This window comes from Elephas maximus, chromosome 21, assembly GCF_024166365.1.
Source record: "Elephas maximus indicus isolate mEleMax1 chromosome 21, mEleMax1 primary haplotype, whole genome shotgun sequence".
NCBI lineage: Eukaryota > Metazoa > Chordata > Mammalia > Proboscidea > Elephantidae > Elephas > Elephas maximus.
In genome coordinates this window covers 82,425,919-82,453,301 of record NC_064839.1, presented here as the reverse complement: position 1 = coordinate 82,453,301, position 27,383 = coordinate 82,425,919, and the positions used below count along the sequence as shown (strand labels likewise).

Below are 27,383 nucleotides of genomic sequence, written 5' to 3'. Positions count from 1 at the left end.
GCCTCTCTTCATCCCTGGAAATTTTCCTTGCTCCGAAGTCTACTTTATCCGATATTAACATGGTCACTCCAGCTTTCTTTTGATTAGTGTTTGAATGGTATATCTTTTTTTCCAGCCTTTTAACTTTAACCTACCGATATCATTATATCTAAATTGTATTTACGTGTAGACAACATATCCTTGGGTCTTTTTTTTTTTTTTTCACTTAATCCATTCTGACAATCTCTGTTATTTAGTATGTTTAGAGCATTCATACTTAATGGAATTATTAATACGTTGAAATTCAGGTCTACTATTTTATCATTTGTTTTCTATTTTTTCTCACTGTTGTTTGTTACTCTGTCTTCCTTTTGTATTATTTAGAAAAATTCCACATTCTATTTTAACCTATTGAGTTTTTTACTATACAGGCAGTCCCCAGATTATGAACGAATTCCATTCCTAAATCTATCTTTAAGTCAAATTTGTATGTAAGTCAGAACGGTTCATACCTAATGTCAGTCAAATGTTTGTCTTAGTATATAGTGTACTTTTCTATGCATAAAAATCATTAAAGAAACACTTTCGGATACACTAAAATATCTTTAATACATAATAATAATGTTTTGAAGTGTTACAAAGTAGCACCCATTTGTTATCATGAACCTTTGTATCTTTTCCATGGTTGAAGAGATACCTACAGGGCAGAGGTTACCCAAAATACTCAGATTCTGTTCTGTAAAATCTGAGACCAGTTAGATACTGTAGGCTCTGAACTAAAAAATCTGTGAGGTCCCACCAGGCCATATTTCTGTTGGGTCTTCAAACGTCCTCCACAGGGTAAGAGAGGGTTAGGGGCGGGGGTAGGACAGTACTGGGGCCAGATGGATCATTCCCCATCACATCCTAACCAGACCTGTCAAAACCAGGCACCAACAATGCAGCCCCTGCCTCGGGGTGCAAGCGATAAAGTGCCGCTCAGGATGCACTAGGAGCGAGCCAGGGGCCCAAGAGTTGGAAAGAGGATGCTTAGGGAAACCCGAGTCCAAAGTTCTCTGTGGATCTCCCAGAAACTATATGGACATATAGAGGTAGGAATCTAAGTCTACCCACCCCCCCCGCCCCCAGCCACCAAAAGACCAAGAAATGCTGAAATAGTGAAATCCCACATGTGAAAGGTAGGGGGAACAGAAGCTCAGAGGTGCTGCAATGGCCTGGAGCTGCACAGCACGCAAGGCCCAGCAGGTTGGGGTAGGGCAGAGCTAGGTAAGGGGGCACGAAGGAGGAATAGCTGTGTGCCCAGCATGGCGCACTGACCAGTTGTATTTGGAGAACACCCAGAGCGTGGCACCCACCTGCATCTCAGCCACTGGCCATCACTACCTGCAGGCCTGCCATGTAGAACGGAGTGGCTGTGCTTGGGGCACATGGACGAGGGGGCCGGCCCTTTCCAAGCTCTGAGAGGGGTGGATGCGGGTGGGCTCTCCATTTGCTGCTGCAGGCTGCAGCTGGGTGCCCCATGTCACAGGGTCCTGCCTGCTGCCAGTGGCTACCCATGGACCTGCTGGAGCACCTGTGCCTGTGGGAGAAATGCAGCCATGATGTGGGTGCCCAGACGCCCACACGCCCAGTTTTTTCTTGTTAGGCTTTATGGGGGTTGGTTTGTAACTACTGGTTGTACTTGAGTCAGACATTCATAACCTGGGGACTGCCTATATTTCTTTATATAGTTGTTGCTCTAGGCATTTCAATATACATACTTAACTTTGGAAACCCTCGTGGCATAGTGGTTAAGAGCTGTACCTGCTAACCAAAAGGTTGCCAGTTCGAATCCACCAGGTGCTCCTTGGAAACTCAATGGGCCAGTTCTACTTTGTTCTATTGGGGCCCTATGAAGTTGGAATCGACTCGACAGCAACGGGTTTGGTTTTTTTACTTAAGTTTTAGAATTAGAATGTTATCATTAGATGAATGTTTTACTACTGCAAGTGGTAAACCTTACCACCATATAGGTCCCTTTACCTTCCTTTATGTTATAGTTGTCATGTACACTACTTCTACATACAATGAAAACTCCATCAATGGTATATTTACTTTCCATCATATACATTTTAAGGAACTTAAAAGAGAATTATCATATTGACCTAAATATGTATTGCTCTTCCTTCATTCCTGATGTTCTAAGTTTTGCTTTGGCATTATTTTCTGTCCGTTTCTTTTGGAGCAAGTTTTCCAGCAGTGAATTCTTTTAGTTTCCTTTTATCTAAGAATGTCATTATTTCACCTTCATATCTGAAGGGCATCACTGAATACTTCTAAAATAGCATTCTGCTTCCTTCTGGCCTTCATAGTTCTAATTTAAAAAAAAACACATTCATTCAAATCAGTGTTCTACTATACGTTACGCATTATTTCTCTCTAGCTGCTTTCAAGATTTTTCTTTGCTTCAGTTTTCAGCAGTTTATGATGTGTCTGCATGTAGATTTCTTTCAGTTTATCTTGTTTAGGGTTTGTTAAGCTTATTAATTTCTGAAAGTTTATGCCTCTTCCCAAATTTGGCAAGTTTTCAACCATTATTTCTTCAAGTATCTTTTTAAACCACACTTTTCCTGGAACTTTGGTGACACAAATATTAGACATTTTTTATATGGTCTCACACATCCCTGGGGCCTTATTTATATATTTTTTCTCTATTGTTGAGACTAAATCATTTCTATTAGTCTTTCTTCAAGCCTATTCACTCTTTCTTCTATTATCTCCATTCTGTTACTGAGCACACTCATACATTTTTAATTTTTGTTAGTTTATATTTCAGTTCTAAAATTCCCACTTAGTTCTATATTATATCCTCTATTTTTTTCCATTCTTTTGAAGAGTGTTCAGCCACATTTTTTTGAATATGGTTATAACAGCTGATTTAAAGTCTTAATGTGATAATTCCAACATCTGTGAACTTCAGGACTGGCAACTGTTGACTGTCTTTTCCCATGAGAGTTGAGATTATCTCCTGGTTCTTCATATGCTGAGTAATGTTAATTATTATGTTATGAGAACTCTGAGTCTTGTTTAAGCCCTAAGGAAAATGCTGATTTTTTTTAACTTAGTTAAGTCTGCAATTTCCAAAGTACCTTCTGTCAACGATGAATTGAATGTCAGTTCAGTGCTCAGAGCCTTTGCAATATCATTTGGATGTGTCTCATGTGTTCACCACACAGTGGTCAATCTGCGACCTGTGAAGTGGTCTAGTTAGTATTTCAGTTCTCAGAGCCTTTGGGATGCCACATAAGGTCAGATCCACACATGCACAGTTCAGAAGTGAACCAAGAAGTCCACGCAGTATTTTACGGGATAGTTCTCTTGAGCTCCCTCCTCTCTGTGATCTCTCCAACACTTTCCAGTTCTCTGGGGTCCTTTTTCACGGTCTTTCTGGCAGAAGGGTGGGCTTTTTGTCTACCTGCTCAGCTGCATACTTCCAGCAACTGTGTCTCTGTCTCGTGCCAAGTGGTGGCAAGTCAGAGAGAGAGAGAGAGAAGCAGTGGGAATTTGCCCGTGCTTAATTTTTTTTTTTTATGGGACCACAGCTCCTCTCATCAGAAAGAAGGCCTCCTTTTCCCTCGAAGGTCTGGATAACTGTCCATCCTCCACTGCTACTGTGTCTCCACAGGACTGACAGGGGCTTGGGAGTGGGTAAAAATGGAAAAAAAATAAGGGGGAAGAAACAAACATCCTCCCTCTCTCCGAATCTTAAGAATTTTTCTTTGCTCCTCAGTCCAGAAAGTGACAAATTCTCTTGAAGATCTTTCTGTCCACATCACTGTGCACTACTGAGTTTCAGGCTGCCTTTCAGTCTATGCCAGGTTTTGGGGATGGTGGGGGGGAGGAAGTGCATCACCCATTTGGTAGTACTTTGAATTCCAGTCTCCTGCCCCAATCTGTCTGCTCTCATTTACTTTTCAGAGTCCACAGAGTGTTCAGTGTTTATAGCTACATTCAAAAGGAGAGACAGGGTAAAGTATGCTTATCCCATCTTGCTCAGAAGCAGATTTTGTAGTCATTTTTTATTGTTTAAACTAAAAAACCAAGCCCACTGCTATCATGTTGATTCCGACTCACAGTGACCCTGTAAGACAGAGTAGAACTGCCCCATAGAGTTTCCAAGGAGTGGCTGGTGGATTTGAACTGCTGACCTTTTGGTTAGCAGCTGCAGCTCTTAACCACTGTGCCACCAGGGCTCCACAGTCAATAATAGGAGAAGCAAATATGTTAACTTTGGTCTTTGTTTTTCTTTGATAAAGAATTAATTTTGTTTTAGGTCTTATTTGAGAGTTTTTTTTTTTTTCCCCTTAAGTTTTAATTCAGCCTCAAAAAGATATCATTTTGGTTCATCCATTTTCCGCACACCAAACACTTCCCCTTTTCACACCTTTGTAATAATGGTGGATTGACATGGTTAACTAGAACTTGCCTTCTTTTTTTGTAGTTATGGCCTCTTCGGCACAATATTTTCTTTAGTTACTAATGAGAAGCTAAACTGATTAACATGAGTGTCATTCTCTCATTCCCCTAGTCCACCCTCTGGCACAAGTCCTAATGAGCTTTGTCATCAGTTCTAGACGGGCCAGGGGAAATGAGGCACCCACACCGCCCACGTACCAGATTGTTAGCATCAAGTGTAATTATCGAGTTCACTGCTTCCCTGTTGGACCCTCTCTCTTTTATCTATACCACACACAGTGGGGTAACGGGTGCTTCCAAAGGCTCCCTCAGCTTTGCACTGGAAAAATCAAGTACTGAGTAGTTGAGACCACTGCTACTGAAAGGAGGAACAACTCTGCCTGAGACCTTTACTCAAGTGTGTTCAGTCCTTCAACTTTTACTTCAACCTGTTGGTACTTTGTGGTCCCCAGAGAAATGTTACTCAAATGTCATGTGACCAGGACAGGCTTCTGCACCCTACCCCTCAGCTCAAAAAATTCCACCAATAACAAAACCCTCAAATATTACATCTCAACAATTATGCTCCAATCCATAAACACTTGATCCAAGAATTCTAATGGCCTCCTCGCTGAGGGATGTGCTCCATGAAGGCAATGCTCATGTCAGCTATATCATTTGGTTTGCAGGAGCTAAAAAAACAAAACTAGCACAGTTTAATCATAATGGGATAGCAAAGTTCTTGCTGAATGGGAATCGTTAGTGGATGTCATGATGAATGGGTAAGGTATATGTATTTTCTACCCCATTACAGAGTGAAAACTGAAAGTCATACATGCAGCATGAGTAGACTTGCTGTAAAAGTTTTATGTGTAACGGATAAACTTTTCTATCAACCCAAATGAGGGTATAAATTTCTGGCTCCTGGCAGAAGTACTCTGGAGGGAGAGAAGAAGGCTACTCAGCTCAAACTGCTTCATGTAGATGGCACCCTGCTGTTAGCAGGGAGTCACCCAAATATCTTCCTTGAGCACATGTGGTGACCTCCGTTCTGCTTGATTCCCCCATGACACTTGAAGGTGGGGAAAGTGGTGTGGCCTGGGTCCCCTCACTGAGCGACAGAGACTGAAAAGTACCTCTCTGCTTTGGTTTGTTCAGATCTGTGGTCCTACATCAGTAGTTCCCGAAAACCAGATACGCAAATTTAACATTTAAAAGCTACAAAGTCTACCAATTATAAGACCAGAGTTCATATACCAGGATCAAGTACAATCTGACTAATTTTAAAAAGTAAATATTAAGCTGCTAATAGAAATAATTCTAAATTTGCAAAAGTTTTCAACAAAAGGTATCGATAACAATAATAATGTTATCTTTATAATAAAAGAATCATGGTACATTTGTTTACTCAGGCTTTATCTTCTTACCCCTTTCCTCACTGATAAACCACTGCCATACTAAGTTTTAAAACTTCATTATCTTTTTTTTTGCTACTGTCTTTTTAAAGTAGATATACGCTGATGGAGATTATACTCTACTGATCCGTTCAAATTAGTAAATTTTTCTAACTTTTAAAAATCAGCATGTCTATCTCATTCATATTTTGTTACAATGGAGTCAATTCTCATAGGAATAACAAAACTAGCCTCTTTCAGGTTCCACAGCCCATAAAAGGCTTGTTTTAAGAACAAATGACGGATAAAGAAAAACATTATTCCCCTTGTGATGTTACATACTATTGCTTTACGCAAATCTAAAATATTTTTGCCTGTATAGCTTCAAGTCATATGCACTTGTGTTTAAAATTTCACCTTCTTTGTTTTACCATGTATTTTTTATCCCCTCTATCCTCACCCCCTCCCAACCCAACCTAGATTCAAACAAAAGAAGACCTGAATCTCCAAGTAACAAAGATCCTTTTGATAACTAGTTTGAGGTGGGGACCCCCAAGGGTCTGGAAAGATACAGCCTCTTCAGCACTGTGTTTGCAGCAGTGGAAGTGGTAGGATCTCTGTCCCCCAAGCTGTCCTGGACAGTCACCCACAGGCAGGGAAAACACCAGCTGGCCAGCACTTTCCACGCTCCGGTATACAGACCTGTGCCTGTGTGAGACACTACTTCACTAGTGTGCTTAAAAAAAAGGACCAATCAGGACAATACAGACTTTTTTTTCATAAGAATGTTATTGTTCTTAGCTGTTGTCAAGTCGGTCCCAACTAGCAGTAACCCTATACACAATGAAACAAAGCCTTGCCTAGTCCTGCACCATTCTCATCATCAGTTGCAGATTGGACTACTGTGATCTATAGAGGTTTCACTGGCTGGTTTTCAAATATATATTGCCAGGCCTTTCTTCTTAGTCTCTCATAGTCTGCAAGCTCCACTGAAACCTGTTCACCATCATAACATCACAAGAGCCTCCACTGAAACCTGGTCACTGTCATCACATCACAAGAGCCTCCACCGACAGACCTGGTCACCGTCATAACATCACACGAGCCTCCACTCACAGACCCGGTCACCGTCATAACTTCATGCAAGCCTCCACTGACAGACCTGGTCACCATCATAACATCACATGAGCCTCCACCGACAGACCTGGTCACCGTCATACCACCACATGAGCCTCCACCGACAGACCTGGTCACCGTCATACCACCACATGAGCCTCCACCGACAGACCTGGTCACCGTCATACCACCACATGAGCCTCCACTGACAGACCTGGTCACCGTCATAACACCACACGAGCCTCCACTCACAGACCTGGTCACCATCATAACATCACATGAGCCTCCACCGACAGACCTGGTCACCGTCATAACATCACACGAGCCTCCACTCACAGACCTGGTCACCGTCATAACTTCACGCAAGCCTCCACTGACAGACCTGGTCACCATCATAACATCACATGAGCCTCCACCGACAGACCTGGTCACCGTCATAACATCACACGAGCCTCCACTCACAGACCTGGTCACCGTCATAACTTCATGCAAGCCTCCACTGACAGACCTGGTCACCGTCATAACATCACATGAGCCTCCACTGACAGACCTGGTCACCGTCATAACATCACATGAACCTCCACCAACAGACCTGGTCACCGTCATACCACCACATGAGCCTCCACCGACAGACCTGGTCACCGTCATAACACCACACGAGCCTCCACCGACAGACCTGGTCACCGTCATACCACCACATGAGCCTCCACCGACAGACCTGGTCACCGTCATAACACCACACGAGCCTCCACTCACAGACCTGGTCACCATCATAACATCACACGAGCCTCCACCGACAGACCTGGTCACCGTCATAACACCACATGAGCCTCCACCCGCAGACCTGGTCACCGTCATAACACCACACGAGCCTCCACTGGCAGACCTGGTCACCATCATACCACCAGATGAGCCTCCACCGACAGACCTGGTCACCGTCATAACACCACACAAGCCTCCACTCACAGACCTGGTCACCGTCATAACACCACACGAGCCTCCACCGGCATACCTGGTCACCGTCACAACACCACACGAGCCTCCACTCACAGACCTGGTCACCATCATAACATCACACGAGCCTCCACCGACAGACCTGGTCACCGTCATAACACCACACGAGCCTCCACCGACAGACCTGGTCACCGTCATACCACCACACGAGCCTCCACTCACAGACCTGGTCACCGTGATAACATCACACGAGCCTCCACCAACAGACCTGGTCACCGTCATAACACCACACGAGCCTCCACCGACAGACCTGGTCACCGTCATAACACCACACGAGCCTCCACCAACAGACCTGGTCGCTGTGATAACACCACACGAGCCTCCACCGGCAGACCTGGTCACCGTGATAACACCACACGAGCCTCCACCGACAGACCTGGTCGCTGTGATAGCACCACACAAGCCTGCACTCACAGATGAGCGGTGCTGCTTATGAGGTGCATCAGCCAGGAATCGAACCTGGGACTCCTGTGTGGAAGGAGAATTCTGCCACTGAACCACCACTGCCCCTTCCCGTGTGTGTGCACACACGTGTGCATGTGAAACGTCCTCTGTTTTAACACAGTGATGGCGATAATAGGTGGCAGTTAAAAATAATAAAATGTCCTTACCTGAGTGAACTAAGAACAGGCCCTCTTCTGCTGGTCCGCACAATTTTTATCAAAATGTTCTTGGTCTGTGAAGTCCAAATGTCTGAGAATGACTGGGTTCCGTTTCAGACAGGCAGGAGGGGGTGGGGCGCAGGTATTTGCAGACCTACACACATCCTGAAGCTGTCCCCCAGCCCATACTGACCCCAATAACTTTTTTATTAATATAAGGTTTTAACCATTTACTTTTCAACTACCATGCTGGCTTTCAGCTATTTCCTTAGTGTGTATCAATTGATTTATAGATGTGCTTTCTAACTTCTAACCAGGTTGCCTCATTTTCTTTTCTGTTATTCCTTAATCTTTGTCTTTCTCATTTTGTCTTCTTTTGCTTTAAAAAACATGAGTTTTCATATTTCACTTTTCAAGATCACCATTACTAAGCTGCTGATTTATGTTTATAAGTTTTAACATTTCCATACATTTTAACCACTATATTTTTCATAAGCAGAAGCTGATGATCCTTTTAATCTAATGTAGGGTTCTAACTGCTCTCCTTAGTATCACCATTTTCACCATATCCTACAATCCACCTATGTCTGATTTCAGAAGAAGAAAAAACAAAACAAAACACAACAATTAGAGCATAAGGCACTCAACCAATTCCCTAATGCTGGCAATCCTTCAGTCCCAAGCACTCAACTGTCAGGCATGAACAGCACCCCGGGTGGCCATGTACGTTCACTGTCTTTTCTGCCTGTGCTTCACTCATCCTCAAGGGAACCAAATACTACCATGCTCCCCTTTCCTCCTCTCGTACCATTCACTCTTCCAATAATCCCACTGTAAGCCCTTTCCCTCGTTTGCACACACCCCTGGCAGCTTTCACCACTTCCTTTCACTTCTAATGCCTGCCCAGTACCTCAGAGTACTTTCTCCTTTCCTTCCTCCAATTAAGAATCCCCAAAACAAAAATAGTAACCACATTTCACTGAGTACCTATATGTGCCAAGCATTATCAAAAGGGCTTTACACATGACATTCCATTTATTTCTCACAGAATTTCTGAAACATACTATTATCCCCATTTTATGGATGAAATCCAGAAGGTTCAGAGAACTTGCCCAAGGTCATGTAGTTAATAAATGGTTTTAATGATGTTGTTCTTGTTGTTAGGTGCCGTCAAGTCGGTTCCGACTCATAGCAACCCTATGCACAACAGAACAAAACACTGCCCAGTCCTGCGCCATCCTTAAAATCATTGTTATGTTTGAGCTCATTGTTGCAGTCACTGCGTCAATCCACCTCGTTGAGGGTCTTCCAATTTTCCGCTGACCCTTTACTCTGCCAAGCATGATGTCCTTCTCCAGGGACTGATCCCTCCTGACAACATGTCCAAAGTATGTAAGACGCAGTCTCACCATCCTTGCCTCTAAGGAGCATTCTGGCCGCACTTCTTCCAAGACAGATTTGTTCGTTCTTTTGCCAGTCCATGGTATATTCAATATTTTTCGCCAACACCACAATTCAAAGGCCTCAACTCTTCTTCAGTCTTCCTTATTCATTGTCCAGCTTTCACATGCATATGATGTGATTGAAAATACCATGGCTTGGGTCAGGCGCACCTTCGTCTTCAGGGTGACATCTTTGCTCTTCAACACTTTGAAGAGGTCCTTTGCAGCAGATTTGCCCAATGCAATGCGTCTTTTGATTTCTTGACTGCTGCTTCCATGGCTGTTGATTGTGGATCCAAGTAAAATAAAATCCTTGATAACTTCAATCTTTTCTCTGTTTATCATGATGTTGCTCATTGGTCCAGTTGTGAGGATTTTTGTTTTCTTTATGTTGAGGTGTAATCCATACTGAAGGTTGTGGTCTTTGATCTTCATTAGTAAGTGTGTCAAGTCCTCTTCACTTTCAGCAAGCAAGGTTGTGTCATCTGCATAACGCAGGTTGTTAATGAGTCCTCCTCCAATCCTGATGCCATGGTTTTAACGATAAGCAATCATAATAGCTGTGAAATTGATAGAGTTATATTATGGAAAAGAGAAAAATTTTGAAGCTAAGTTTGACAATATTAAAAACAATCTGTTAATAGCTTTCAAAAGTACCTAGAAGATTAGGTCAGGAAGTCCACATGAGTCTTAGGTTATTCCTTTTAATTATAAGCTTGTTTACGTACTCATATCCAAGCTGAATAAAAACCGTTTTTAATTCTATGGTTCTGCTTTGGTGTTTAGTGCCTTCTGTTTTCCACAGCCATCTGCAGTACTTTGATTTCATTAAGGCTAAAGTGAATTGTGAGGTTTGGCCTGAGCATGTAGCCACCATCTAGAACAGCTTCTGCACAGATTTTGCATCGCTGGAAGGGCGTGTGACGATGAAGTGGAAGGGCCTCCGACTGACTCAGGAGACCCATGAGTTTATCAATCAAATGAAGAGGAACTCATTAGATGACTGTGGTTCTTTCCAGCTTTGGCTTTTCAGTTCCAAACAGTTGCCTTATCACTTCCGCTGGAAAAACCAGTCATGTGTAAATTGTTAAAAAAAAAAAAAATATATATATATATATATATGGATTCTAAATTCATATCTAGCGTCCATTCCCTAAATGTTTCCTCTGCTTGCCCTAGAAAGTAACACTCACAAGGGGCTCCAGCCTCAGCCTCCTCTCTTCTCCAGCTCCATCCCCCATGGAGGTATTCCCACTACTGCCCGGATGCAACCATCACTGCCTGTAGTTGATGGTGACCAAAGTGCCCTCTCGGGTCCTAAAGCTCTCCCCTGACTTCCGAACCCACATCTGTCTTTTTTTCCTCACCAGACAACTTCACCTAGCGAGCGTTCCAACAATGAACCCCTAATACTCAAACTCAACATGTCCAAAACTGAATTTGTTATTGTTATGATTGAATCGTGCCCCCCCCCTCAAAATGTGTGTCAACTTGGCTAGGCCAGGATTCCCAGTATTGTGTGACTGTCCTTCATTTTTTGATTGATATAATTTTCCTGTGTGTTGTAAATCCTAACCTCTACTGAGTTTTATGGTATAGGGTCGCTATGAGTTGGAATCGACTCAACGGCACTGGGTTTGATTTTGGTTTTCTATGGTATTAATGAGGCAGGACATAACCTACAGGATTATGTTATATCTTAAGTCAATCCCTTTTGAGGTACAAAAGAGAGAAGCAAGCAGAGAGGAGAAGGACCTCATTACCACCAAGCAAGAGCAGCCAGGAGCAGAGCATATCCTGCACTGAGAACCTCCTAGACCAGGGTAAGATTGATGACAAGGACCTTCCCCCAGAACTGACAGAGAGAAAAAGCCTTCTCCTGGAGCTGGCGCCCTACATTCAGACTTGCAGCCTCCTAAACTGTGCGAGAATAAATTTCTGTTTGTTAGAGCCATCCACTTGTGGTATTTCTGTTACAGTAGCACTACATGACTAAGATAGTCATCTTTCCCATAAATCCTGCTATCTCTTCTATCCCTTAGCTTGGCTTGTACCACAACCATTGAGAGGGTCACCTGAGCTAAAATTCACTGATGGCCCCCTCCCCCATAATCTAAACAGTCAATAAAGCCAGTCTATTCACCTCTGAATGTATCTAAATCTGCCCCTTGTCTTTGTTGCTACCGGCTAGGTCACAGCCTCTTTGGCTTTCACCTGGACTACTGAGAAAGCCTTCTGCTGGTTTCTTCAATCCACCCTAACCGTGACTGCCAGAATAAGCACTTTCTGTGTGATGTTCCTTTTCTCCCCTGTGACTTCCCAGTAATGAACCCTAATATTCCAATATGTTGATATTAATTGCATTCCTATTTCTGAACTGATAAAACCATGAAAAGTACAAGCAATGTATTTTTTATCATATCAGAAACATATTCTTCTAGAATAATTTATTAGTCAGAATTGAAGAAAACAATCGTTTTTCTTCTATTGCAGCAGGAAAGGTATTCCATTAGATCTAAAAGACTTTGGTCATTTTAGCAATTAAATGCAAAAAGGAGATAAAGAGTACTAACACAGCGGTTAAGAGTACAGATGTGAACCAAAAGGTCGGCAGTTCGAACACACCAGTCACTCCTTGGAAGCTCTATGGGGCAGCTCTACTCTGTCCTATAGGGTCGTCATGAGTTGGAATCAACTCTCTGACAATGGGTTTGGTTTGGTTTTTTGGTGTATGTCAGGCACTTTACATATGTTGTTGTTAGGTAACGTCAAGTTGGCCAACTCAAGGCAACCCCACGCACACTGAAACAAAATCTGTCCAGTCCTGCTCCTGATGATTGGTTGGGGGTCGGACCGTTACAATCCATGGAGTTTTTACTGACAGATTTTCAGAAGTCATTCACCAAGCCCTTCTTTTTAGGCTGTCTTAGTCTGGAAGCTCTGCTGAAACCTGTTCAGCATCATGGCAACACACAAGCCTCCACTGACAGAGGATGGGTGGTGTCTGCGCATGAGGTGTGCTGGGTAGGGACTGAATCCACGTTTCCTGCATGCAAGATGAGAATTCTACCACTGAACCACCAATGCCCCCATTTTATGTATGTTAGCTAGTTCAGTACAACCATGGGATATAGGCATAATCCTCATTTAAAGAGCCACAGCTACAAAATTTGTTCTACATCATCCAGCGAGTACATGGTACATCCAGAATTCAAATGTGGCTCTGTACAGTGTCCCCAACCCATGCACTGTCACCATTCCTCATCACCCCTGTGCACACCAGGAACATACAGAAATATGTGGGTTAAAAGTGGATAAGAGGCACGTACATACCACATAATTGCTTTGACTTAAATAAACCACGATATTTCTTTTTATTGCAATTTCAAATCTTGGGATGAATATAAGATTTTTATGTTGATTAAAAGAGGAAATGGGTAAAGACGAGAAACACTATGTGGTGATAAGAAAATTCAATATGTAACATATCAGACCTCACAGAAACCTTCCATTTCCTACTTCTGTGGTTAGGGGTAACTTTTCCAAATAAAAATCCTTCTAATTTTTAACAGATAAATACTATATGTATCAGTACCTATTTTATACATAACACTGGGTTAGGTACTACAAAGACAAAAGAAAGACTAAGACATGGTTCCCTCTACCTACAAATAACATGCTACCAACTCAAGGGTGCCAAGACAAACATAACCAAACCAAACCAAACACACTGTCGTCAAGTCAATTCCAACTCATAGCAACCCTCTAGGATAGGGTAGAACTGCCGATGGAGTTTCCAAGGAGTGCCTGGCGGATTCAAACTGCCGACTTCTTGGTCAGCAGCCATAGCACTTAACCACTACGCCACCAGGGTTTCCAAGACAAACATAATCATTCATAAAGACAGTATTAGTTATTCCAGCATTACAGCATTATGCACAACCTCACCATATATTCAATCTAAAAATTAGCTCCTAAAGACAAAAGGATTTGACCTGTTAAGTGACACAAATGTATAAATTACACCATAATAAATGTGATTCTATGTCGTAAAGACCTGAAAATCAGTCCTTTTGTAAATTAACATCTGAGTATTCCTTAGTAACCCAACCAAATGACTGACGAACGTGACTTGCAAAGTTTATTCTCTAATGCAGATGCTCGCCTATGCGTACTTTCCAGTGCTGTTAATTCAACCAGAAACTCTTTCTTCATAAATGGAACAAAAGTACATTTCAGACTAGTCCCCATTTCAATGCTTAAAATTCTGAATTATCGTACTGTGAAATCATGAGGTTTTATTTTAATCATATTAGAAATGATACAACATTTTTAAATGGATGAAATCAGCATTTAACTTATGTTCCTTATTACAATAAGCTGTGTCATTTATTTTAACGGCATTTTATTTACTGTGTATCACACAAATGCAATTTTTTTGATGTCATAATGAAGTCCATGAGACTAGCCCATGAGAACAGAGGCCATGTTTTTCTTAGTTGGTGGTACAAGTCCTCCCTGCTCCTCCTGTCTCTGTGTGGAGGAACTTCTTTAAAGGTCCTGGTCTCTCAGATGGTCTCCCTCCTCTCCCCTGAGGCCCCTGGGAGAAGGCACTGCCTTTCTGATTGGTGAATACAGGCAAAGAATCAGCTTAGAGAAAGTAAGCGACCAAAAGCTACACAGAGGGAATGAAGAAAAGTTAGGATTTTGTCCAACTACAAAGCCTAATACTCTTAGTATTCTGCCTTCCACAGTCCCTGATTTTATTCTCTTCCTTTTAAACTTTTGCTTTCCCCACAAAAATGTTTGTTTCTACTGCTGAACCGACTCCATGGCACCTAACTAACTGCTCACTGGAAGCCCGTTTTATAAACATGGGAGGCTGGTGATTTGTTTGTAAAGGCCGAACTTTGAAAAACAGTTGTAAATATATATATAACACAACACTTGCCATTTCAGTATTTTTCAGGTATACAATTTAATGATATGTTGCTGTTGTTAGGTCCCACCAAGTCAGTTCCAACTCATAGTGACCCTATACACAACGGAACGAAACACTGCCTGGTCCTGCGCCATCCTTACAATCATTATGCTTGAGCTCATTGTTGCAGCCACTGTGTCAATCCACCTCGTTGAGGGTCTCCCTCTTTTCCACTGACCCTGTACTCTGCCAAGCATGATGTCCTTCTCCAGGGACTGATCCCTCCTGACAACATGTCCAAAGTATGTAAGACGCAGTCTCACCATCCTTGCCTCTAAGGAGCATTCTGGCCGCACTTCTTCCAAGACAGATTTGTTCGTTCTTTTGGCAATCCATGGTATATTCAATATTCTTCTCCGACAACATGATTCAAAGGTGTCAATGCTTCATCAGTCATCCTTATTCACTGTCCAGCTTTCATATGCATATGATGCGACTGAAAATACCATGGCTTGAGTCAGGCGCACCTTAATCTTCAAGGTGACATCTTTGCTCTTCGACACTTTAAAAAGGTCCTTTGTAGCAGATTTACCCAATGCAATGTGTCTTTTGATTTCTTGACTGCTGCTTCCATGGCTGTTGATTGTCGATACAAGTAAAATGAAATCCTTGAAAACGTCCATCTTTTCTCCATTTATCATGATGTTGTTCATGGTCCAGTTGTGAGGATTTTTGTTTTCTTTATGTTGAGGTGTAATCCATACTGAAGGCTGTGGTCTTTGATCTTCATTAGTAAGCGCTTCAAGTCCTTTTCACTTTTAGCAAGCAAGGTTGTGTTATCTGCATAATGCAAGTTGTTAATGAGTTTTCCTCCAATCCTGATGCCCCGTTCTTCTTCATATAGTCCACCTTCTCAGATTATTTGCTCAGCATACAGATTGAATAGGTATGGTGAAAGAGTACAACCCTGACGCACACCTTTTCTGACTTTAAGCCAATCAGTATCCCATTGTTCTGTCCAGACAACTGCCTCTTGATCTATGTAAAGGTTCCTCATGGGCACAATTAAGTGTTCTGGAATTCCCATTCTTCTCAGTGTCATCCATAGTTTGTTAGGTTCCACACAGTTGAATGCCTTTGCATAGTCAATAAAACACAGGTAAACATCCTTCTGGTATTCTTTGCTTTCAGCCAGGATCCATCTGACATCAGCAATGATATTCCTGGTTCCACGTCCTCTTCTGAAACCGGCCTGAATTTCAGGCAGTTCCCTGTCGATATACTGCTGCAGCCATTTTTGAATAATCTTCAGCAAAATTTTGCTTGCATGTGATATTAAGGATATTGTTCTATAACTTCCACATTCGGTTGGATCACCTTTCTTGGGAATAGGCATAAATATGGATCTCTTCCAGTCAATTGGCCAGGAAGCTGTCTTCCATATTTCTTGGCACAGACTGATGATATTGAGCTTTTCCATCGTCTCCACAGATGTGGCCAATTTGATTTCTGTGCGTTCCATCTGGCGAGGTCCATGTGTATAGTCACTGTTTATATTGGTGAAAGAAGGCATTTGCAACAGAGAACTCATTAGTCCTGCAAAATTCTATCATTCGATCTCCAGCATTGTTTCTATCACCAAGGCCATATTTTCCAACTACCGATCCTTCTTCTTTGTTTCCAATTTTTGCATTCCAATCATCAGTAATTATCAATGCATCTTGGTTGCATGTTCAATCAATTTCAGACTGTAGCAGCTGATAAAAATCTTTTATTTTTTCATCTTTGGCCCTAGTAGTTGGTGCGTAAATTTGAATAACAGCCGTATTAACTGGTCTTCCTTGAAGGCATATGGATATTATCCTATCACTGACAGTGTTGTACTTCAGGATAGATCTTGAAATGTTCTTTTTGACGATGAATGCAACACCATTCCTCCCCCAGCATAGTAGACTATATGACTGTCCAATTCAAAATGGCCAATACCAGTCCATTTCAGCTCACTAATGCCTAGGATATTGATGCTTATGCATTCCATTTCATTTTTGATGATTTCCAATTTTCCTAGATTCCTACTTCATACATTCCAGGTTCCAAGTATTAATGGGTGTTTGCAGCTGTTTCTTCTCATTTTGTTTGAATTGTGCCACATCAGCAAATGAAGGTCCCAAAAGCTTTACGCCCTCCATGTCATTAAGGTTGACTCTACTTTGAGGAGGCAGCTCTTCCCCAGTCATCTTCCAACCTGGGGGGCTCATCTTCCAGCACTATATCAGACAATGTTCCGCTGCTATTCATAAGGTTTTCACTGGCTAATGCTTTTCAGAAGTAGACTGCTGGGTCCTTCTTCCTAGTCTGTCTTAGTCTGGAAGCTCAGCTGAAACCTGTCCTCCATGGGTGACCCTGCTGGTATCTGAATACCAGTGGCATAGCTTCCAGGATCACAGCAACAAACAAGCCCCCACAGTATGACAAACTGACAGACACGTGATATAAATTACATTAATTACATTCTGCAACAATTGCTAAAGGGTAAATTTGTAAAGAAAAGTATTTTTTAATTTCTTGAACCCCTCATATTATCTAAAAGTATTTTTTTCTCTAGATTTTCCTAAAGGGTCGTATCTTTGAAAGCTTTACAGATCAACACTGTTATCAATTTCAATTGTTCATTATTCTTGAGCAAAGTCCTTTTGCTAAACTACTAGTTTCATTTGATAATATCAGTGATGAACGTGAAAGACTGTAACACTGTGTCCTCCATGAATCTCCAAGAGCACCTGACCTCGCATCACTCAGGCTTTATTGTGGAAACTGTCACAAGATGTAATGACTCATGCTACTTGGAACTTGCAATTGGTCCTCTTCAAGAGGGCTTTCCAATTAGTCAAAAGTTGGTAAAACATAGTAAATTAAACAGAGAATTTCCTTATTTTTTATTTACTTAATCTTCACCTTGTTAAGTGTACGTGTGTTAAATGCTCAAAAATGTCTTAATAATTGAGATTTCACGATATCATAGTCTGATCCACAGAGACATGCCTAACCACCTAAATAGAAAAGATTAGAATGTTGCGAATGAATTAAGAAAACAAGTTAGCATGTACCCGTTGCCATCAAGTTGATTCTGACTCACAAAATAAAGATGTCTCTCTCTAGAGATTAAGAATGATAATTTCTAAATTTTAAGGAAATTTTCCAGTCTGCAAGACAACAAAGGTAACAAATTCTACCAATAACAATTGGACTGTTTTCTAAAATCTAATCTTATGTAAACTCTGAATCATTAATGAACCTAAAAATTGCTTAAATTAGCAAAACATGCTTGAGATTTGAAACTATGCAATTAACCTATTCCGAGAGAAACGAAGGTAACAAAATAAAAATTTTCATAGAGAAAAAGTGCCTGTCTTATGAACAGGTGGATTTTTCCTGCATCCTTCATGGGGACACTGCACCCCTCTTTGTTTTAGACAAAGGCCTCCAGCCTACTTCAGGGGCCTCTCCATTCACCAACTAAGCACAGGCCGGCTGGCTCTGGCACTGGGGCCACAAGGCAGAATCAACATGTTGGCGAAAGGTACAATCCAAGAGTCTGTTTTGCGACAAGTATTTTGAGCCACTTTTTTAAAACCTAGATATATGACCATATTCAGGTGATTTAGGTAACGTTTTTCCTTCCAGCTTACAAACAAAAACCATATCCATGAGTAAAATTAAACCAGACTTTGATTCTTTGAGAGAATAAAGCGTGGTGTGCAGCAAGGCTGAAGACTGACTCTTGCTACGTGGCCCTGTATTTCATGAACTGCAGTGGCTGGGCTGGATAACCACCCAGGTTCAAGCACATGCTGGTGGCTGACCTCAAATAACACATGGCAGCTGGCAGGGTTCACTGTACTGTGGAGAGCAGCAGAAACCATTACTTGTTGCTGAAGGTGCTTTTATTCTTTGTTTATAAATGTAAAGGCTTATAAATTTTTATGAACTGTTTGCAAGGTAAATACAACATGGTGGCAATAGGATAGCTTGGCTGGCCCAGTCCAAAGGCTAGCTTACCTGCTCTTTATCTGTGACACCATAAGCCATCTATCCCAACTCATAGCTTTCTGCCCTGGTTACAGCCATTACAAATGTCGTCCTAACCCTTCCGGGACACTAGGTTACTGTCCACTAGTGAGATAAACCGTTCTCCAGCTGCTGACACTCCCCGGAGAGAATCCAAGTCATTGTGCCGTGCAGAACTGGGGTTAGGGTTAGGTCATGGATCCTCACGAACCACCCATAAACACTGCTGCATCTTTGCACCTGTAAGTACAGTTTCCCTTTAAAGCTTTATGTTTAAACTCTCAAACCATCACTCAGCAGATAATTTTGGAGCAGCCACATTATTTTCAATTAATGAAAGACTACATGAGATCAATATTAGGATATAAATGGTCCAATTTCAAGGTGTCTGTAATGAACTGAACATGCTGACAAAGCAAATCCCACACCATTTACAACCCCCTCTATGCCTACTATAGACCTATCATAGATAAAAGACTTTAAAAAGTAATCAATGCCAAAATAGTCTCTAGAAATGAACAAATTGCTTACCCAACATAAATGCACCTTAATCAATCACATCGTTATCCACCAATAGATACTGGCACAAATGTCAGCAAATAAAATGTTGATTCTACACAGAATGACTAATATGCAGGGTTATCTCTTTTTTTAGAACACGCCTGAGATTCTATATGCAATGTGGTGAGTTATCGATAATATACACATACACACATAAAAGGATGAATAAAGGCGGCTGTAAAATTTCTCAACATGTTATAGTCAGTAATTAACTGAAACAGGAATGAAAACACTCTAGACTGCAGTCTTTGGAGGCAGGAGCTCATAATCCCCGAAGATTTAGAAGCATTACCTCATTGCAGCCTTGAGACAAGCTGAGTGTTCGCTCTGGGTCTTACCCAGCATCCACCGGTTCACACAAAGACGGCAGAGGCGTGACCAATCACACGGTGGCTAGCAGGCGCTGTTTCAAAGCCTCTCCCAACGTTACCCATTGACACGCTCGCTGGCAGCCTCCTGAACTTGTCGTCATGGCAACACGTCCCAGCTGCTCACCGAGGCTTGTTACATGACTTTTCCTTTTTACCACTCACTTAGCTAATTAAAAATTTAGAACTATGTTTTGTATGTTGAACGAAAATTAAAGCAATGCAGGGCTCTTTTTCCTCTTTCTTTTTCAATCCCCCCCTCATGGAGCTTTAAAAAATGCTGGGAAAAGCGATTTGAAGGACACTCCCATGAAGTCCCAATATAACCAATCAATAGAGAGACTGCATGCAGCTCCAGCCAGATGGAATCTGTCACTAACCCTAATCTGCAGCAAAGCAAACCGAACCATGAGCACCGCTCTAAGATGTTCTTCCTACTTCAAAATATAGGAGCCAACTCAGCTTAGATTATTTATGCTGAAATGTTCACATTATTTCCGGTCAAAATGTTCTCCGAATATTCTTATTTAACATAATTCTGATTTAAAGCAGCTCTACCCATAATTCCACAATGCAAGCAGAGCAAATAAATAAATAAAGCACAGAGAGAAGATCCTGTATAAACTGCCAATGTGGCAAGTCTGAAAGAGGTTCCCAGCAAAAAGCATACCTGTGAACCTGCCAGATGTTCTAGGTTCGACCACCAAAATGTACCACTGCTGGCACAGCAGCCTGGCAGGCGGAAGCCACAGGAAGAAGAGTCCAGCTTTTGTTTACCAAAGCCACCTCCAGACTGTTCAGTGGTAATGGCTGCCACACGTATACTGCCTTTTTGAAAACTCTCCTTAGACGCTCAGGAACACTAACTGCAGTTGGTACCCACGGCATTCTTAGGATTCTACAGGAGAAATTCCTCTTGCTATTTCAGCTTTCCACTTAACATATTGAACAGACTAAAAAGAAAATTAAAATCTGAAACTATGTTCATTGGAAATCAGCAGATAATGGACATCACAGTGGTTTAGAAAGTCCAAGTGGTGCAACTTACGGAAAAAGTCTGTACTGATTTCAATTAAATGGGAAAAGCAAGGTATCAAAACAGGCTTGGAGAGGTGACTTGGCTTCTGCTTCCTCCAGGCTGGTCTCTCTGCAGTCATCTAGTCTGTTTTGCATGGTAGCATTCAGTCTCCAAGTATGATACACAATCTATAGTCGGCCAGGCAGGCCACCTTCTCCCCAGCACTGCCCAGGTCTCTGAGTTTTCAGGTACGTGGCCAAGTACCACTAAAAAGAAGTCCCTCCCCCTGAGGTAGTATAAATAGAAACGTCAAGGGAGCTGTATAGAATTCTAATCAGTCTATGAGGGACAGGAGAAGAAGGCGGCCTAATGTGGTAGAGAGATGACTGACAGGGCTACTTGGGGTTTAAAGGTAAATATTATTTACTTCCTCCCTTTCTTCTCACCTCCAGTAACCACAGACGAAATGTCTGTAAGGACATTCTTAGTAAACATGGTAGGCTGAAAAGAGTACCTGCTAACTCCCACTAAAATGACAGTAAGAGGAATAAAAAAGGAAAAAGAGAACGAGAGGGAGGATAAAAGCAGATGAAACATCAAACAATTTTGGGAGCTGGAAAAGCAGATGGAAGCAGTAGCTGAATTAACACAGCAAAGGAAGTTTAAATATACATACAAAAAGGAAGGCCAACCGCAGATACTGGTGTGGGTGTAGTAATTCTTAAACAATTTTGTGTGTATGATGAGATTGAGAAAATTAGTAAATACATTGTGTGAGAAGAAGACAAAGTTACAGATTGTGGGAAGGAAGGGAAGAGCCCTAGAAATCTCTGGAAGCAATGATGCCCCAATAACAAGGAGCATATCCAGCACTCAGGATCCAGCCAGGGTTCCGGGTCTGAGCCAGGGAAAGCATAAGTGAACCCTGATAATCTTTCGTGACAGAAAGCAAGAGACGGCTCGAAAGCTGAAAGGTCTATTTCAAAAGGGCACAGGGACAAGCTCGAACAGGATTCCTGGTCAAATCTGGAACAAGCTGGGCATAAAAAAAGCGTAAGAAAGAATCCATGGGTCCACTGTAATTCTAAAGCAAATAAAAATTATACAGAACGCAACAGAAGTTTTTTCTTTTTTTAATTATAAAAGAACACCAATTCATAACTTTGGAAAGAATGAAAGAACAGAAATCACATTTTGCAACCACCGTTGTGATACCAATTCAAACACGCATCAGCAATGAAAGCTAAAACCACTGGGTGGAAGGAAGCTTGGAGAACAAGCAATCCCACAGCCTCAAAGTATCACTAAACAGATTACCTTTAACTAAAAGGAAAAAGACGATGACGAATCGGGCAGACGGCACCGAAACCAAACGATCCAACGCATCCCCAAGAGACAAACGGCCACCGCGTGCTTCCTGATGTCACACACGGAAAAAGACACGACACAACAGACTCAAAATTCTTACAAAAAAAGGTTCAGCCTGAATCTAATCATGAGGAAATAATTAGGCAAAGCCAAACGGAAGAACATCCTGCAAAACAAATGGCCTGTAAGTTCAAAACAGTCAATGTTGTCAAAGGAAAAAAAAAAAACCTGTTGCAGTCAAGTCAATTTGGACTCCCAGCGATCCTACAGGACAGGGCAGAACTGCCCTTTAGGGTTTCCAGGGAGCAGCTGGTGGACTCGAAGTGTCAACCTTTTGGTTAGCAGCCAAACGTTTAACCACTGTGCCAGCAGGGCCCCAAAAGAAAAAAAAAGGGAGTAGAAAATGTTCTAGTTAAAGGAGATTGAAGACATGTAATGAAATGATTAGAGCTTGGGATTAAAATATATTAAAAAAAAAAAAAAAAAAGCTACCAAGGACATAAATATGAACTATATGCTAGGTAACAGTATTGTACCAATATTCATTCTTCTGTACAGTTGTCTCTCGGTATCTGAGGGGCACTGGTTGCACGATCCTCCCACAGACACCAAATCTGTGATGCTCAAGTCCAGTACATAAAATGGCGTAGTATTTGCTTATAACCTACACACATCCTCCTGTATACAGTAAATCTTTAGATTACTTATAATACCTAATACACTGTAAATGCTATGTAAATAGTTGTTATACTGTATTGTTTAGGGAATAATGACAAGAAATATTTTCGAACGTTGGTTGGTGGAATCCACTGATGCCAAGCCTGTGGTCATTATAGTTATTCAAGAAAACGTCCTTGTTCTTGGAAAATGTACCCCAAAGCATTTAGGGGTGAAGTGTCCTGATGTCTGCAAATACTCTCACATGGTACTGAAGATAGACCATAGATACATAGGTAGAAGATGGATGGATAGATAGAACTAGAACAAATATAGCAAAAGGTTAACAATTAGCGGATCTAAATGGAGAGTATACTGGTGTTCTTTTCATTCATTTTGTAATATTTCCATTCATTATTAACTTTTCTGTTACAAAAATTAAATAAAAATAGGGAGGGGAGAGAAAATTCTGGCAAGTCTCCAGAAGTATTGTTGAAAGGAATAGGATGGAGCTAAAAACAAGACCACTGTTTGAGAAACTTTGTAAGGAGCATTTAGACACTCGGACCCACTTCCCTATCTAGTCCAGCTACTCTCCACCTAAGACAAATTTTATACTCTAGAGAGGTTAAAAAACAGACATTTTTAATTTAAGGACACCAAACATGGGGATTTGATTAAAAAAATACAGTAGGATTAAGTGAAATTGACATATCTAACTCAAATTGTAGAATACTACAGCCAGTCTGCAGCAGTCTCTTCAGGAGAAATTGGCTAGTGTAAGATAAAAGACCCACTGTGACCCCCTCCAGATCACTCTAAAGAAAGGCCCAGCAGTGGACAAACCCCACCTCCCACAGAACTTCCAAACATTTTCATGCCTCTAGAGATCACAAAAAAACAATTCAAGGATTATATGGGGAAAACATTAAATAACTCAGGAAGCATCAAAAGAAGACAGAAGGAACGTACAGAGTCACTGGACCAAAAAATTGGTTGACGTTCAACCACTTCAGAAGGTACCATATGATCAAGAACTGATGGTACTGAAGGAAGAAGTCCAAGCTGCACTGAAGGCATTGGTAAAAAAACACGGCTCCAGGAATTGATGGAATACCAATTGAGACATTTTAACAAGCAGATGCAGCACTGGAAGTGTTCACTCATCTATGCCAAGAAATTTGGAAGACAGCTACCTGGCCAACCAACTGGAAGAGATCCATATTTGTGCCCATTCCAAAGAAAGGTGATCCAACAGAATGTGAAAATTATCGAATAATATCATTAATATCACATGCAAATAAAATTTTGCTGAAGATCATTCAAAAGCAATTACAGCAGTACATCCACAGGGAACTGCCAGAAATTCAAGCCGGACTCCGAGGAGGACATGGAAGGAGGGATGTCACTGCTGATGTCAGATGGATCCTGGCTGAAAGCAGAGAATACCAGAAAGATGTTTACCTGTGTTTTACTGACTATGCAAAGGCATAAAAGTGTGTGCATTATAACAAATTATGGATAACATTGCGAAAAATGGGAATTCCAGAACACACAATTGTGCTCATAAGGAACCTGTACATAGACCAAGAGGCAGTTATTTGAACAGAACAAGGGGATACTGCATGGTTTAAAGGCAGGACAGGTGTGCTTCGGGGTTGTATACTTTCACCATAGTTATTCAATCTGCATGTTGAGCAAATAACCCGGGAAGCTGGACTATATGAAGAACATGGCATCAGGATTAGAGGAAGACTTGTTAACAACCTGCAATATACAGATGACACAACTTTGCTTGCCGAAAGTGAAGAGGACTTGAAGCACTTATTGATGAAAATCAAAGACTACAGCCTTCTGTATGGATTATGCCTTAACACAAAGAAACAAAAATCCTCACACCAGGACCAATAAGTAACATCATGATAAATGGAGAAAAGACTGAAGTTGTCAAGGATTTTATTTTAGTTGGGTCCACAATCAACACCCATGGAAGAAGCAGTCAAGAAATCAAATGACATATTGCATTGGGAAAATCTGGTGCAAAAGGTCTCTTTAGAGTGTTCAAAAGCAAAGATGTCACTTTAAGGACTAAGGTGTGCCTGACCCAAGCCATGGTGTTTTCAATCGCCTCATATGCATGCGAAAGCTGGACAATGAATAAAGAAGGCTGAAGAAGAATTGATACCTTTGAATTATGATGCTGGCAAAGAATACTGAATATACCATGGGCTGCCAGAAGGACGAACAAATCTGTCTGGGAAGAAGTACAGCCAGAATGCTCCTTAGAAGCAAGGATGGCAAGACTTTGTCTCACATACTTTGTACATGTTATCTGGAAGGATCAGTCCCTGGAGAAGGATATCATGCTTGGTAAAGTAGAGGGTCAGTGAAAAAGAGGAAGACCCTCAACAAGATAGTTTGACACAGTGGCTGCAACAATGGTCTTCAAGCATAACAACAATTTTGAGGATGGCGCAAGACTGGGCAGTGTTTCATTCTGTTGTGCACAGGCTGGCTATGAGTCAGAACTGACTCAATGGCACCTAACAACAACAGCAACAGAGATGAAAACAAAAGCAAAAACTAGAAAAGGAATTTTAAAGAATGGAGATAAGGCAGAGAGCAGAAGAGCCCTCCCCCAGAGCCCCAAAATTAATATTCCCAGAAAGCTACTGGAGATGTGCCCCAGCAAATTAAGGAAGTAAACTAAGGAACATGAAGACATGGGACCTAGACAACAGTGGATCCAACACAAGAGAGTTGAGAAAAAAAACTCCCAGATAATACCTGTGAAGCCAGCCTAGAAAGTAATTAGTCCAGATTAGAGAAGGAGGATTGGGTGTTCTCCAAGGGAAGTCTCAAAGAAAAGAGGAGAATGGACAGATGACTTGAAATTCTAGAGCACCCAGAAAAAATACTGGTGGATGTATGGCACATCTGATGGAACATTTGGGGAAAATTAAAGATGGGTATGCAGAACCTGTGCTTAAAAAAAAAAAAAGACAGTCATTCAGTCATTAACTCCAGGGAAACCAAATGGTTGTATAAGAAAGAAAAGGTACCCATAGTAAAATACATGGCTCTTCAAAGAATGAAAGTTACACAGTCATCATAACATGGGTATTGATTATTTACTGATCTTTAAATTCATATATTATTGCAATGGGAGGATAAGGGAAAAAAGGGATGTGAGTGTACATGGAAGGTAAATTTTCATCTACCCTACAGGAAGATAAAAGATAAAATCTAAAATTAATAAAGACACAGCAATACAAATGTATTATTTTGCAATGAGACAAATACCAAAAAACAACTAAAAAAGTTGAAAAAAGGATTGCCTCTGGAGTGTGGGCATCATGAATGGGGAGTGAGGGGGGCCAGGGGGTTAGTGTTCTGCATTATACTAGGGGGCCCTGGTTGCACAGTGGTTAAAGAGCTTGGCTATATTTGCAGTTCAAATCTACCAGTTGTTCCTCGGTAACCCTATAGAGTAGTTCTACCCTGTCCTATAGGGTCTCTATGAATTGGAATTGACTCGAAGGCAACGAGTGGCACACTGGTTAAGCGCTCAGCAGCTAATGGAAAGGTTGGTGACAGTTGGAACCCAGCAGTGGCTCCACGGGAGAAAGATGTGGCCGTCCACTTATGTGAAGATTACAGCCTTGGAAACTATGGGGCAGCTCTACTCTATCTATAGGGTCAGTATGAGTCAAAAAGACTCGACAGCAACAGGTGTATTAATACATTCTACTCTACTAACTGTAGTATTTGACTTTTTAGAAGTAGTTATTAAAACAAAGAAAAAAATGTGATGAATGGCATAGACTCAAACAGGGCAGAACTCAGCCCCTCGGCCTTACATCTACCGACCTCCAGAGGCCCAGCACCATGACGAGAAGCACTCCACCAGGCTGTGGTGAATGTGCTTTTCATTTCTTATTTCATGATGTTAAAAAAAAAAATCAGTCATGAAGCTTAGTTTGCCATCAATAATCTTTAAGAAATTTACCTCAATGATTACAAAGGAGGCATTTGTCAATATGAAACTACCCTCAAACACCTCTTAAAAAAATATGTGGTCTAGAATCCTAGACAAATCTCAGTCATTCATTCAGCAAACATTTACTGAGGTCTCCTCTTCTGGCTCCTTCTGGCTGTGTTTCTTTGGGCAGGTTTTTAACCTCCTAGTGTCTTAGTTTCCTCATCTGTAAAATGGGGCTAATAATGACACACACCTCACTAACAGCATGTACACAGGGAAAAAGCTTAAGTTAACTGCTAGTCATACTACTACCCGTGGGGCCCTGTGCTTGTCACTGGGGTACAACATGAACGAGAGAGAGGCTCTGTCCTTCAGGACCTCCAGTGGGGGAAGGCATCAATAAAAAAAAAAAATAATAATAGGCAGTTAGAATTCAAGGCCATAAGGCGGTGAGCGGAT

At 41.6% G+C, this 27,383-nt stretch overlaps 2 protein-coding genes across 51 annotated transcripts in view; both read right to left on the bottom strand.

The window, feature by feature from the left end:
* Positions 1-5,358, bottom strand: part of STOX2 (storkhead box 2) — an 82,516-nt gene extending 77,158 nt beyond the window's left edge. The window contains exon 1 of the mRNA XM_049864314.1: positions 1,335-5,358. The gene's annotated coding sequence lies outside the window, so the exon portion shown is untranslated. The remainder of the gene's footprint in view (positions 1-1,334) is intronic.
* Positions 5,359-6,212: 854 nt separating this feature from the next.
* LOC126064888 (loricrin-like) lies at positions 6,213-20,153 on the bottom strand. 50 transcript variants are annotated; one of them, XM_049864349.1, is made up of 5 exons: positions 7,936-20,153; positions 7,474-7,893; positions 7,306-7,347; positions 7,138-7,221; positions 6,213-7,095 (listed from the first exon to the last, which is right to left on the bottom strand). In XM_049864349.1, the coding sequence occupies exons 1-5, from the start codon at positions 8,199-8,201 to the stop codon at positions 6,822-6,824; spliced, it is 1,086 nt and encodes a 361-aa protein (XP_049720306.1). In that variant the 5' UTR covers positions 8,202-20,153; the 3' UTR covers positions 6,213-6,821. The 50 variants fall into 50 exon arrangements, 49 of the variants coding, with proteins under 49 accessions (XP_049720306.1, XP_049720301.1, XP_049720317.1 ...); XM_049864344.1 differs by having other exon boundaries at positions 7,138-7,347; positions 7,474-7,515; positions 7,558-7,893; XM_049864360.1 differs by lacking the exon at positions 7,306-7,347 and having other exon boundaries at positions 7,474-7,515; positions 7,558-7,893.
* Between the last annotated feature and the right edge of the window lie 7,230 nt (positions 20,154-27,383).

Bases quoted from the DNA above. Each gene is read 5' to 3' on its own strand.
- LOC126064888 (XM_049864318.1), bottom strand. From the start codon at position 8,201: ATGACGGTGACCAGGTCTGTCGGTGGAGGCTCGTGTGGTGTTATGACG. The intron at 7,894-7,935 runs GTATGCCGGTGG...GACGGTGACCAG, and splicing joins GGTGTTGTGACGGTGACCAG to GTCTGTGAGTGGAGGCTTGT. The intron at 7,096-7,137 runs GTCTGTCAGTGG...GACGGTGACCAG, and splicing joins GGTGTTATGACGGTGACCAG to GTCTGTCGGTGGAGGCTCAT.